The sequence below is a fragment of the Pygocentrus nattereri genome, chromosome 17, assembly GCF_015220715.1.
Source record: "Pygocentrus nattereri isolate fPygNat1 chromosome 17, fPygNat1.pri, whole genome shotgun sequence".
Lineage (NCBI taxonomy): Eukaryota > Metazoa > Chordata > Actinopteri > Characiformes > Serrasalmidae > Pygocentrus > Pygocentrus nattereri.
This window is the reverse complement of record NC_051227.1, coordinates 33,046,158-33,061,201: the sequence shown is the minus strand read 5'-3', so window position 1 is coordinate 33,061,201 and position 15,044 is coordinate 33,046,158. Positions and strand designations below refer to the sequence as shown.

Here is a 15,044-nt window from a genome sequence, read left to right as displayed (position 1 = left end):
CAATGTATGTTGTTACTAGAATACTTTAAAAATACAAGTTTAAAAGAAAATAGTAATTTGTCAACTTTTAGCCCTGAGACCGGTCATGACTAGAGTTACATGCCAGAGTGTAACATCATAAAAAGGATATTAGCATTCCAGCTAGGCTGGTCACAATCATGAAATTTCAGCTGATGAATAATTGCAATTAAGAATCAAATTGTTTTTAAAAACATTTAAATTGTATTAAAATAGAAATCTAAGTGAGGCTGGTTAGCTTGCACCTCTAGCTGTTGATACTAACTGATACTGTTAGTAACTCCTAACTGATGACACAAACAGCTCAAAGAAACAAACATGACTCACTTCTTCTCTCTAAAGTTGTTTTGTAAAACTGTAAATACATTTTATTTGTTTATTCATTTATTTCCATTAATTTATCTCTGCTCAATGGATGAAAATGTACACAATTCACATTTCTGTTTTTTGCGATGTAAACATTTAATTTTGAAATAACAACTGTGAAACATAATTTCAGTCAGCTTAAATAATTGCAAATTACCTCCTTCACACCATTCTTTTTTAAGTTTAATATTGTTTGTTGATTTAAGACTGGCAGTTACAAATTTATTAAGTGGACGCCTGAAAAAGTGGACCCCTGGAAGCCTTGAGACGCTCAATGCGTAAGCTGAAAAGTTAGAATGTTGGAACACCCTGCTGGACTGCATATTACACACAGATACACATACACATGACTAAAGAAGACATGGAATCAGGTCTTTGGTCTTTAAGTGAAGAATATCTGCCACTTCACTAGCATTTGTTAATGAGAGCTCTGTTTGCCCATGAACTGCTCAGAGATGAAGAGGTGTCCCACCTGAGGTCCCACTTTGAGACAGGTGGTGTGAGTGATCTTCACTGGCCCTCACATAACTTCCCCAGCTTTCTCAAGCACTACAGCAAGAAGCACTAACGTGTGGAATTGGGGGTCATGGCAGGAAGAGTGCTGTTAAATGTATTGTGATTTATTCTCACTTACTTTGCAGTGGGGGTGTCAGCAGTATGCCAGAGGCTTTGAGCTCAGTCAGAGTTAAGATCAATATGGCATCTTTCCATAACCCTCCACTCTCCTACAAGACGTGATGGAGGGGGCTCTGAGAGAGTACGCTGGAAGTAATAACAACAAAGTGCAACACACGGCACAGAAAGGCTCTCCGGCTTTGATCTAAAGAAGAAGATTAGGCTCCTCAGTAGCCTCAGATAAAAGCTCAATCAAGAGACATTTGTTGCCATCTTCGCAGATGTGGAGTAATTGAATCTGCAGGCTCAGAACTTCTCTGAGGCCTTTTCTCTTAGCAGAATTTTCTTCACACTCCAGGTATAAAATTCACAGTGCACCAAAGGTAGCAAATAAAGCTCTCTGGGTCTAACCCTGCCATTAATACTAATAATATGCTAATGTAATTAGTGTCTGGAGCAATGGATGAAAGGAATCGCAAGAAAACAAGAAACGGCTCACTTCAGCTTCTGTTTATTAGAAGAGAAAACGGGGGAGGGCTTTTCCACACTTGTGCTGTTGCGCCACTCAGTCTGACACGCTTGTCACCAAGTGGAAAATTGCAAGGGAAACGGTGCATTGGCAGAGCTTGATATGGAAACCTCAAGCTCCCCAAAAGGCTTCCCTGCAGATATTGTTTGTTTTATAGAGCTGTGCAAAGAGAAGGAAAAACTGAATGAATGACTGTTGTAAATAGATTTTCAGGCCCTAGTTTATCTGTATGCATCATTGTTCTTTTGTCAATTATGCGGAAATGTGTTTCATTTCACTCAGAACATATAGAGGAATCTGAGGCTGGCACCTGCATTTGAAACATTCTGGGGAGACTCAGTTCGTTTTCTAGGTGTACGTGTGTGTGTATATGTGTGTGTATGTATGTATGTATGTATGTATTATGTGTATGTATGTGTGTATATATATATATATATATATATATATGTATAGTGTGTGTGTGTGTGTGTGTGTGTGTGTGTGTGTGTGTGTTGGATATATATACATACATACACACACACACACACACACACACACACACACACACACAATCTTGCCAAAATATTTGCTCATCTGCATTCACATGAATATGAACTTGAGTGGCATCCCATTCTTAATCCATAGGGTTTAATATGATGTCGGCCCACCCTTTGCAGCTATTACAGCTTCGGCTCTTCTAGGAAGGCTTTCCACAATGTGTGTTTATAGGAATTTTTTGACAATTCTTCCAGAACACACTGATGTTAGATGAGAAGTTTATTTGGTTTATTCTCTGTTATTTGGTTTTATTTCACTGTCCTACTGAAAGATGCATCCATAATCTAATATAAGATTCCTGGCTGAGGCCGTCAGGTTTTGATTTAACATCTGCTTGCACTTGATTGAGTCCATGAATACCGAACAAGCTGTTCAGGATCTTTGGAAGACAAACAGCCATATAAGATTACAGATCCACCACCTTACATTCTATTTAGGATAAGGTATTTTTCTGTGTGGTTATCTTTCCTAGGCTGTTTGGTCTCATGTGACCATTGAGCACGGTCCCACTGAAGGTTACATTTTTTTTTTTTTTTTTTTTTTTTTTTTTTTTTTTTTTTTTTTTTTTGGTCCTTGAAATCTGAGAGTTTCTTCTGGCAACTCTCCAAATAGCTTGTGGTTATATATGTTGTTTCTGATTTGTAGTTTTGTGTGATGTTCTGACCTCAAGTTATAATTAATGTCTACAGTTCCCCAGCTGTGATTTGTTTGCCCACTTGAACCATCCTCCTATATATAGACATATGTCCTCTTTCCAACATCTTCAGTTGCTTTAAACTTCCGAATTATTGACCTGATAGTGGAAGTGGGCATGAACTGTTTAGCGATTTTCTTTTAGCCATGTAATGATTATGCACCTCAGCAACCCAGTTGTTGCACATTATTGCTGTATGTTATGTTGTGTGTATGTATGTGTGGCACACACAGAATAATGAATTTTTTTTTTTTTTACCAGGGGCATTAATATTTGGAGGGCACTGTAGCTGGTTAATAGCTACAGTGTCTGAGATCATTGCTGCTTAAACATGGATAATATCGGTATTTCATGGTCATAATCAGACCAGTTATACAGTATCTGTTAACAGCAATAACCTGCTTATAGTTGGCAACAGTTATTTTTATATTACAGTTATGGTCATTGTGTTATTCATGTTTAGTAATGCATATTTTTAGTGCTACATATTTTCACATTCATGATGCATATCAAGAAAATCTCTTCAAGTACTGTAATGTTCTTTTTTCTATTTGCCATATCACCCACGCTTAGCCTGAGACCTTATAGCTGTGCTCTTTTTGTGCAGGTATTCTTCAGGGCAGGTGTTCTGGCCAAGCTGGAGGAGCAGAGGGACATGCAGACCAGGCGCAACATCACACTCTTCCAGGCCGCCTGCAGAGGATACCTTGCCCGGCAGGCCTTTAAGAAAAGAAAGGTGAGTCCCTGTGAATTCCTCTGCTCTTAACCATTACTGTGTCCCATTACATCTTAATTTATAATGCAGTCATTGCATGCTTTTTCAGCTATGTAGTGTGGACACAGAATGCTAATGCTTGAAAAAAAAAATGATGCAGAGTGACTGCATTATGTGTCCAGTTGTAGCTCTTGAAGTGAAGAGTCTTGCATGGTTAGTGCACATTCATCTGCTGTGGAATTTGTACATCAGAAGTACATCAGAATTTCATCAGAGTGGCCCATGATAAATCCCACAGCTGTGCCCTCAGCTGGCAGATAGCATTCAATCTGCACATCTCTGGGGACAGCCGTCACCCCCTCAGCACTCCATCACGGCCCTATCGATCCTCCGCCACCCGGCATCTGCCTGCCCTCTCTCTCTTTGTCCATTCATCTCTTCTTTCCACTCACCCTCTCTCCTCCTCAGGGCTTTACACCCTCTGTGTTTCAGGGCACAGTGTCCTGCCCTGCATTAATTCATTTTCTCATTCACTCTGTCTCTCTTTCTGTCTCTCTCTTTCTCACATTACTTTCTCTTGCTTACTCAGTCTCACATGTAGACCTGCCTTTTTTTTCTCTCACGGTTGTAGTTCAGTTCCTGTGGTGTGTGTGTGAAGTGTATTTCGTGAAATGAACTAGGACAATATCCAACACACTTTCTGAACCGCATTGCACTCTCTGAGATTGTCAGTTTTATTTGTCCTGTTTTATTCTAGAATGAAATGCCACAAAAGGGCATGCTTTCCCATGACCCAAAGTGATGGAATGTCACTAGGAAATGACATAAATCTCACTTGTTTTATAAAACATCAGAGAAGTCAGATATATGATTGATGTGTGTGTATAACAAATATTTTGTAATGTGTGGCATGTTCCCCAGCCTGATTTTAACACACAAACTATCCATTCTATAATTACTGTTTTGGAGGTGATGAAGTGATGCATGTCAAAACAGCCTTAGAAATTTGTCTATTGCAGACACTTTAGGGTTTGCATCACATCATTCTTTCATTGGGTTCGTTTTAATTTAGCCAAACCTGCCAAGTATGAACATGCCCTTACAGTGTCACTGAGGCGCAGTTCAGAGTAGGTTGAAGTACACACTCAATCCTGGTATGGTTCATCAGACACAGGGTTGTTTCTGACCTACTGTGTACCTCTCAGTCTGAAGGAGTAAGAGAGAACAGTAGTTTCATTTTTGGGCTGGGTGCTGTAGTGTTAACCTTGAAACATGCTCTCAAACCTGCATGCTACTCTCGGCTGCACTGGAGTCTCTGCAGCAGTTTTTTTTTTCTTTTTTATAAGGAAAACTTCGTTTTACTAAACTCCTGTGGCTGGTAGAGGTCAAGGCCACACAGAACTTGTTTGGCTTTGAGCTTTTTAGGTCAGTGTGGCACTTTCTATAGAGCTTACTTGTTGCTGTTGCGTGTGTTGGGATTTTGTGTGGCTTTTTTGTGTGATTTTTATTTGTAGGTGAGCAGCTTTCCAGCTGTGTCTGTAAAATAATCACAAAATGTCCTTTCTCCGTCTCCATTTTTGTTCTAAAGGGTCACAGCTATTTCAGTTTACATTTAGACCGGGTTGTGACATTTATTGGAGAGTAGAGATGCACTGTTATTGCCTTATTGCTGTCACTGTACCCACAAAACTCTGTGATAAATTGCAACTGGATAAGACCACTATTGCCCGAAGGATTATATCGTCCCAGAAAGGTTTTTTTTTTTTCCTCAGGACAGGAAGCTGGCGCCTTTTTCACAAATCTTGTATTGCAATGTATTGCTAATCAGAAGCATGTATAGGCCCTGTTATATTAAACTGACTGCCGCCTGTTATTAGGGTAGTATCAATATTGACAAGCACAGCTGCAGCTTTGAGACAATATGCAGTGGTCTTCAGCGATTCTAATAACAGCCCTGCAGGGCTAATTGATCAAAGCCTGAAGAAGTTGGAGTTGGGTTAGTGGAATCATCATCAATCATCAATCAAGATGACTCTGTCCCCTGCAACTTCCTTCAGCTCATTCCCAGGGACCCCAAGCTGCTCCCAGGCCAACTTGGAGATGTAATCCCTCCAGCGGGTCCTAGGACGACCTCGGGGCCTTATCCCAGTAGGCTGTGCCTGGTACACCCCCACCGGGAGGCGTCCAGGGGGCATCCGAATCAGATGCTCGAACCACCTCAGCTGGCTCCTCTCAATGCGGAGGAGTAGGGACTCTACTCCTAGCTCCTCCCGGATGACCGAGCTCCTCACCCTATCAAATAGAGTGTAGCCTGCCACCCTGCGAAGAAAGCTCATTTCCACCGCTTGTATTCGCAATCTCATTCTTTTGGTGTTTACCCACAGCTCATGACCATAGGTGAGGGTCGGGATGTAGACCGACCGGTAAACGGAGAGCTTTGCCTTATGGCTCAGCTCCCACTTCACCACTACAGTCAGGTACAGTGACTGCCTTACTGCTACCACCTGTCCGCATACCAACCGCTTCACACTCTGCTGCAAACCGCCCCAGTGAGCGCTGGAGGCATCAATGTGATTCAGCCAAAAGAACAACATCGTCTGCAAACAGCAGAGATGCCACCCTCCGGCCTCCACACATAATGCCCTCCTGACCTTGGCTACGCCTTGACACCCTGTCCATGAATATCACGAACAGGAGTGGAGACAGGGCGCAACCCTGCTGGAGCCCAATGCTAATACTGAAAGGGTCCGACTTAATGCTGAGTATATGAACACAGCTCTCACTCTGGGAGTACAGAGATTGAATGGCCTGGAGTAGTAGCCCCAGTCCCTCATACTCCCGGCTAGTGGAATAGAATCATGATAACTGATGATATCTTTTATCTGGCTCTCTATCATAAAAATGTCATTACAATTTAATGTCATTACATGGTTTAACTGATATAATGAAAAAAATGACGCGAGGGACTCCCAACTATTTTTGGTACTGAAGCATGCTTGTTAATTGTATATACAGTGCATATATGATAAATGCTCTGAGTATTCAAAATTTTGGCCTAAGGGTGGCCTCAAGTTTTGTATCTATGTACCTCTGCATGCAGGTAGACTAACTAGTAGTCCTGGGTCTTATTGAGTGTAAATGTAGACTACTGCCAGTTTCTAGTGTGGAGAGTTATTTCCTTCTATACAGTTGCTGAACGCATATGCTGGACATCAGGTGTAGTTCTTATAGTGTGGTTAAGTGCATCATTTCACAGAGGGCAGTGACAGAGGGTGATAGCCAGTTGGATCTGCTTGGCACTAGTTCTAAGGCTTTAGTTAGTTCATTGTCCTTGTGTGTCAGGGCCTTAAGAGTGCAGTTGGAGTGGATTTGTAGTTTTCTGCTTATGAAAGTTATGTGTTTCTGTTGGTAACGGTGGCTTGGGGAGGTGGATTTGAGCACTGGCGCTGTGCGGAGTGCTGCTGGCACAAGTTAGTCTACTTTATTTCTTTAATTAGCTCAATAAGAGACTGGCTGATGGAAGCCAGCTGACTTCATCTCAGAAACAACAACTACTGCAGAAACAAACCCTGTTTATTTCTTCCTCTGTCAGATCGAAAGCTCTGGGGGGGGTCACTGCGCCTTGAAATTTGGACGCCTCAATTGAGGCTGCTGACTTGGAGGTGCTTTTTCAAAAGGCTTCATCCCAGAACATGGTCTGTATCTCTTTGAACCCTGCAGGCCTGTTCCTCCTCCTCCTGTCTCTTTGACGGTCATCATGAATGGCTCTGCGCCACGTTGGGAATACCACCGAGTGGCTGATCTCGTGTCTAATTAAATATCTGCCTAAAGACACTGGTGTTCGCTCTAAGAATGAGCAGGTGTGTGTGTGTGTGTAGCATATGCGTCGGTAGTGCATGTCCAAATGAGCGCCACCTGCTGCTCCGTATTAGAATTCAAGCAAGCACACCTGGCTGGAGATAGAAGCACCTGTAGGAAAGAGAAGAACACATCTTGTTGGCACTCCCCCTTACTGTGGATGCCACACAGAACTGTCTGGCAGGCCTTGGCTGCTTTCAGATGGCACTGCCTCCAGACGGCCGTTTTAATTAGGAAGCTTTCCCCGATTCACCTTCTTCCCTCCCCATCTGCGTGCATGGCTGTGGCTAGCATTTGTTGTGGGCAGAGCGTAGCAAATGAGCTCCATTGCATATGCTGGTCAGGGCTGTTGGAGAACGGACAGACATGATTTTGCGGCGCGTTAAGGCTCTCTCAGTGTGACAGATTACCCGCAGGCCACCACCAGCTCGCTCAAAACCAGGCCTGCCGATGGTGTGAAGTTTGCCAATCTAATTGGGTTTCCAGATAATCTGTTCTTATTGAAGATACATGTGTTCCAACAGCTAGAAAATCTTATAAAGGTTTAAATTAGCTGCCAAGCAGTATTGATGTGTGATTTAATTACCCGCAAGGGCATTGGGCCTTGCTTAAGCACCCAGCGGTGAGGAGGCTGATCTCTTTGGTGAGGCTCCAGAACCACTCCATTGTTTGATTTTTCTGGTGACCTCATTTAGCAGCAAGCATTTTAAGATATGAAGCACCTCGTGGACCTGGCTTGCAAGCCACACATTCACTCATGTCTAACAGGTTGAATTCTCCAAAAGGGGAACTAATAGCATTTGAGTAAATTTTGCGTGCATCATTGAACAGGAAGAAACTGACATCAACCCACACCAGCAGGATCTCATAAATGCATGTACTATGTTTACAGTAAGAAATTCAGTTTATATGATGTTAAAGGCACAAAATGCATCCTGTGCAAATGCAGAGTACTTTTGATGCTGCTGCCATTGCAGTTCAACAGTATTTGTTACAGATATATCAGAGTTCTCATAGGTCATGGAAGCCCTAGTTGTAAGTAATGGCTGCAGTGTGGCCTATAAATCTGACTGGTTTGGTCAAAATTGCTTTGCTTCCAGGGCATAAGAGCTTTTTTTGTTATGGTGCAACAGTCTTGTCTCTGGAGCTGAATGGGCATTGAGATGCGTTTTCAGTCTGTCCCAGATTGCCACACACAGGGCTGCTATTGTCGAGCTAGGCCTGCCCTGTACTTCCATGCTGGACTAAGGTGCTGCCCCTGTACAGCTCATGTGCATCTTCTTTTCACTGCTTTGGGGGCAGGGATTCCCACATCATTACATTACTACAGTAGAGTGTTCCTCTGTGTGATGTTAGCAGTGTTTTGGAATACTGTTTTGGTCTCACCCACGTATTGTCATCTTCCAGATCCAGGACCTGGCTATCCGCTGCATCCAGAAGAACATTAAGAAGAACCGGGGTGTGAAGGGCTGGCCCTGGTGGAAGCTCTTCACCACAGTGCGGCCGCTGATTGAGGTGCAGCTCACAGAGGAGCAGATCCGTGGAAAAGATGTAAGTCACCACCTCTCTCCTGCTCTCTTTCACTCTCTCATTTCTCCTTCTCTGTCTGTGTCTTTTTCTCCAGACTCCAAGTGTTTTTGTTGAGCAGTGCCTTTGGTGCTTATAAATCCATGAGACGATATTGGTTGAAATAATCAGTCTCTGAGACAACAGTCTCTAACAGTTTTTCCTCCCTCTCTGCGTCTACCTATCTCTGTCCTTGGATCTCTCTCTCTCTCTCTCTCTCTCTCTCTCTCTCTCTCTCTCTCTCTCTCTCTCTCTCTCTCTCTCTCTCTCTCTCTCTCTCTCTCTCTCTCTCTCTCTCTCTCTGCTGAGGAGAACAACACACATCTCTCTGTCAGTCAGTGTCGCTTTCTCCTTTTCTCTCTCTCTCTCTCTCTCTCTCTCTCTTTCTCTTTCTCTTTCTCTTTCTCTCTCTCTCTCTCTCTCTCTCTCTCTCTCTCTCTCTCTCTCTCTCTCTCTCTCTCTCTCTCTCTCTCTATCTCTATCTCTCTCTCTCCCTCCCCCCCTCCCCTTTGAGGCTGCAAATCCTCCCCCAGCCACTTCTAAATCGGTGTGTCATGTCCAGGTTTTGGCTTTTGACAGTGGTAGAGCTGGAGGTAAAGCCCATCTGGAAGGTTCTAACGCCAATCTCTGTTTCTCTTCCCGAACTGCTCCCTCCTGAATTCCAGCTGCAGCTTCCAGCAGTTCCGTTCAGTCTCACCCAAAGCACTCGTCCTTTTGATTCATCCCTCTGAGGCTTCGCTCAATCTGACTGTTTGTAGAAAGTTAGTGTGTGGCAGGGTTGTGGGTGAATACATTACCTGTGTAGTTTCAGCCTGCTGGCTCTATAGGGAAGCGCAGGCGGCGCAGAGGCATTGGTTAGATCAAATGCAGCTCCTCTTCCAATGGGGAAACTACATTAGCAAGTCACAGTGAGTGTTTGTGCATATGTGTGAGAATATATGTGTGTATATGCACAGCACGTCCAACAGCCTGCTGAGCATTGTGAGTCTGTGCAGTGAGGCGTGTTCCTTAGAGAGAGAGAGACAGTGCTGACTCTGGCTCTAAGCAGCTGCCTTTAAAAACAAACAACACTGCTATCTCCTTTAGCCAAACAGCCTGCCGAACTGGAGCTGATTGCCTCTGCCCCCTGTCTGCTTCACAGCCAGCCCAGGTAACTCTGGTAGAGAGGTATAGAGAAGACTGAGTGCAGAGAGGAGTTTCTCCAAAAAGATATTGAGGATGGGATGAAGCTACCTGTCTGACCTTCTGCCTGCTTGGCCTTTCTCTTACTCCTTGCATATCTCACATAATACTGGCAATAACAAAAGCATGATATTATTTTTCACTCATAGCTTTTTGAAATGTATAATTTACTTAGAAATAATTTATTGTTTACTTATACAAATGTTCAAATTAAATGTGTGGTCGTTCTGACAGTCTACAATACAGCATGTTTTGGGGGTGTTGTGGCTTTTGTTGTTTTACTGAAGAAATCACTTGTTGCACAGAGAAATTGGAATAATTGAAGCACTGTGATGGAAAAGTGAGAAGAAAAGGCAGATTACGGTCAATCAGACTGGTCAATTAATCAATTAGCAGTCTATATATTAACTAATATAGCTAACTTATTAGTCTTAGTTTTCTTGTTCACTTATGCAGTAACCAACTAAAGATTTGGTTTTTGATATTATATGATATTCTAACATACTGCAGCATTTGAAATGTATTCTGTTGTTTTGTCAAAGAAACTGCTAGTTGTGCAGGCGGAACTTTAAATAAAGGTGGCACTGTAAGGGTGACGAGCAGAAGACATTAATGGCTGGATTAGTTGATTAATTAATTAGCAGTCTGTAGATTAATTGGTTATTGAAATAGTTGTTAAAGTCCTGCAATAGATACCATCTATTGTATGTTTATAAAGAGGAGATTTTTCTTTGATTTGAATTTAAAGAAAATGTACTTTTGTGCATACAGTCTACTTTTGTGTAAATTAAATTTACATTGTTGCCATATTTTTGCCATTATTTAATATTATGTATGTATATTATTATGTAACTGTAATAAATAACAATTATGTTATATTGAAATAGTATAGCACAACCGTGATAACTGTAGACAATCAAGGGTTAAATGGTCTCATATCAGTTGGCTGTCTGATGTTATCCCCTAGCAGTACCCCGCTGTCTAGGATTGTCCTTCCAGCAGTGGCTTTAGCAGTGTATCTCTCTGTTGGAGCGACTGTCTCTCCTGAATTTGATTGCTATCAGTCTGACTGTGTGCTATGTGCTGTCTGCCTGACTGTGTTTTCTCTCTGTCTGACTTTTCTCAGGAGGAGATTCAGCAGCTGAAGCAGAAGCTGGAGAAAGTGGAGAAGGAGAGAAATGAGCTGCGACTCAACACTGACCGTTTAGAGAGCAGGGTGAGCTCACACACGCTGCTTTTCCTTTGGATCAACACTAATCCAAGACTAAATAATAATGTTTTTGATTAAGATATTTTTAGAAAGTTTCAGTAGTGCATCAAACAGGCCCGCAGATACCAGCAGTCTCACTGACTCAGCCCTGTGACATGGCCATAAAATTCCAGCAGCTTTGTGTCACATATATAAACCATGATTTGTGCATCTGTAGGTAGAGTGAGGTCATGTAAGAACTGCCAGTAGTATGATAATAAGCTCCTGCATTACTTTGCGTGATTTAGATCACAGAGCTGTCATCTGAGCTCACTGATGAACGGAACACAGGGGAGTCTGCCTCTCAGCTGCTGGAGTCCGAGACCTCAGAGAGACTACGACTTGAGAAAGACATGAAGGACCTCCAGGTACTGGCACAAGTGCCCTCACTCACACTAACACATTTGTTTTTATACTTTGTCAGGAAGTAAAGTGGTATGTATGCATGTATGTACAACCCCAATTCCAATGAAGTTGGGACATTGTGTAAAACATAAATAAAAACAGAATACGATGACTTGCAAATCCTTTTCAACCTGTATTCAATTGAATACACTACAAAGATATTTAATGTTCATACAGATAAACTTTTCTTTTTTTTTTGCAAATATTCACTCCAACACGTTCCAAAGAAGTTGGGACAGGGGCAACAAAAGACTGGGAAAGTTGAGAAATGCTCAAAAAAAACACCTGTTTGGAACATTCCACAGGTGAACAGGTTAATTGGAAACAGGTGAGTGTCATGATTGGCTATAAAGGGAGCATCCCTGAAAGGCTCAGTCATTCTCACGCAAGGATGGGGCGAGGTTCACCACTTTGTGAACAACATTGTTGAGAACAATGTTTCTCAACATGCAATTGCAAGGAATTTAGGGGTTTCATCATCTACAGTCCATAATATCATCAAAAGATTCAGAGAATCTGGAGAAATCTCTGCAAGTAAGCGGCAAGGCAGAAAACCAACATTGAATGCCCGTGACCTTCGATCCCTCACGCAGCACTGCATTAAAAACCGACATCATTCTGTAACAGATATTACCACATGGGCTCAGGAACACTTCAGAAAACCATCGTCAGTGAACACAGTTTGTTGCTCCATTTACAAGTGCAAGTTAAAACTCTGCCATGAAAAGCAAAAGCTGTATATCAAAAACACCCAGAAACGCCACCGGCTTCTCTGGGCCCGAGCTCATCTGAGGTTGACAGACGCAAAGTGGAAAAGTGTCCTGTGGTCTGAAGAGTCCACATTTCAAATTGTTTTTGGAAATCATGGACGTCGTGTCCTCCAGGCCAAAGAGGAAAAGGACTGTCCGGATTGTTATCAGCGCAAAGTTCAAAAGCCAGCATCTCTGATGGTGTGGGGGTGTGTTAGTGCCCATGGCATGGGTAACTTGCACATCTGTGAAGGCATCATTAATGCTGAAAGGTACATGCAGGTTTTGAAGCAACATATGCTGCCATCCAAGCAACGTCTTTTTCAGGGACGTCCCTGCTTCTTTCAGCAAGACAATGCAAAGCCATATTCTGCACGTGTTATGACAGCGTGGCTTCGTAGTAAAAGAGTGCGGGTACTAGACTGGCCTGCTTGCAGTCCAGACCTGTCTCCCATTGAAAATGTGTGGCACATTATGAAGCGCAAAATACGACAACGGAGACTGTTGAGCAACTGAAGTTGTACATCAAGCAAGAATGGGAAAGAATTCCACCTTCAAAGCTTCAACAATCAGTGTCCTCAGTTCCCAAATGCTTATTGAGTGTTGTTAAAAAGAAAGGTGATGTAACACAGTGGTAAACATGCACCTGTCCCAACTTCTTTGGAACGTGTTGCAGGCATCAAATTCAAAATGAGTGAATAGTTGCAAAAAACAATAAAGTTTATCCATTTGAACATTAAATATCTTGTCTTTGTAGTGTATCCAATTGAATAAAGGTTGAAAAGGATTTGCAAATCATTGTATTCTGTTTTTATTTGTTTTACACAATGTCCCAACTTCATTGGAATTGGGGTTGTATGTATGTATGTATGTATTTATGCATATATGTATGTATGTATGTATACACATAAGGATACTAGGGATGCATGATAATATCAGAATCATATTGATATTGGCATTGCTTAAAAAGTATTGTCAGACCAATATTTGATCATTATTTGTGTTGCATTTTTAACCTTTATAAAAATAGTTTGATGTTGTTGTGGTGCAAATCAAGATAGAGGTCACAATTTCTACGTTTATAGATGTATTGGCATCAACAAATATGTACATGAAAAATATTGGACATCAGCATCACATTTCCCATATCAGTGCAGCCCTAGTTAGTGCCTATATATGGTAATATTTAGGGTCTGTGTTGACCATAACTTGGTCTCAGTAACAAAAAAGAAATGATTTTGACCTTCAGGACTCCCGATTTGTGCTGCGTTAAAACATTTTTTTTCATTAAATATTGTATTAGAAACATGCACACTAAACATACACATTATTAAATTTAAATAAACTGAAATCAAAACTAACGAGACTAAATGAAGAAAAATATAAAATGAATAAAGAAAATAAAAAAATAAATTAAATAATAGAGATAAAATAGCAAGACAGCATGTAAAAACAGCAAACCAATGAGTTTCCTGATGCACAGCAAGAGGACCAAACAGCTTTTTCATACGGACTGCAGTAACGATTGTCATAATGGTCTTAGTAATGAATCTCAGAGTAGAATGGTAGATTGAGGTAACTGACAGACACGTCTATAGCTTACATCACTGTAGCCTAGGATGGATAACAAAGTTGTCTCCACAATTGTTTTCCTAGTATGCGTTGTGGATAAAGAGCTTGCATGAAAGCTTGCAGAAAATGCAGATTCTACATGCCATTACGTATCACAAGATGCTCAGTTCCATAGGGTTGTCATGTCTGGGTGTATTTCTTGAGAATGGCTGCTGTTGGTGTATGTACATCTGTGTGTTTTCATCTGCCTGTGAGACGATCAGAGCTGCTGTTCTCTGTGAGCAGATGGTTAGAGTATTTCACAGCAGAGATAAGAGATGTGTATGTGTCTCAGGCCAAGTATGATTCCATGAAGAAGCAGATGGAGTCTATGGAGATGGAAGTGATGGAGTCTCGGCTCATACGTGCCTCTGAGCTGAACGGGGAGATGGACGATGACGACACAGGTGAGTGACATCACAGACATACACACCACACATACACAAAACACACCTCATAGTTCTGTAGCACAGACATGTGTACCCGAGCCTGACACTGGAAAAGACAGAATGAGATATTAGTGCAGAACACCATATGATGACTAAGTATGCTGCTGATACCATTCCTCATATGGGCTGCATTTGTCCCTCTGCTGGAGGGATTTCAGTGGGCTTGGTGGGCCCTGGCTCACTGGGCCTGCAGATTGGCTGCTTTAGAGTGTTGCTTCAGGTACGCTGTCTGCCCTCGGCATGCCACCTCCAGACAAATGAGAAAATAATCTACAGGATCAGGTGTAGCTCCTAGCCGGCTGCCATTAGGCTATTTCTATGGAAATGCTGAGGAGAACAACACACATCTCTCTGTCAGTCAGTGTCGCTTTCTCCTTTTCTCTCTCTGCATGATTTCTTTCTCTCTGTCTTCTCTGTCTCTTCTTTTTCCTTCTCTCGTTCTCTCTCCCATAATTTAGTGGCCAGTTCAGAGCAGAAAAAGACTGATATTGCTGTTCGTGT

General features: G+C 42.1%; 1 protein-coding gene across 8 annotated transcripts in view; it reads left to right on the top strand.

Annotated features, from left to right (window-relative positions):
- myo18ab (myosin XVIIIAb) overlaps positions 1 to 15,044 on the top strand; it is a 149,644-nt gene that overhangs the window by 93,722 nt on the left and 40,878 nt on the right. For all 8 annotated transcript variants that reach the window (XM_037546886.1, XM_037546884.1, XM_037546883.1 and 5 more), the window contains 5 exons: positions 3,367 to 3,495; positions 8,740 to 8,883; positions 11,207 to 11,296; positions 11,578 to 11,697; positions 14,390 to 14,501. In XM_037546886.1, the coding sequence (XP_037402783.1) occupies positions 3,367 to 3,495; positions 8,740 to 8,883; positions 11,207 to 11,296; positions 11,578 to 11,697; positions 14,390 to 14,501 (595 nt within the window). The remainder of the gene's footprint in view (positions 1 to 3,366; positions 3,496 to 8,739; positions 8,884 to 11,206; positions 11,297 to 11,577; positions 11,698 to 14,389; positions 14,502 to 15,044) is intronic.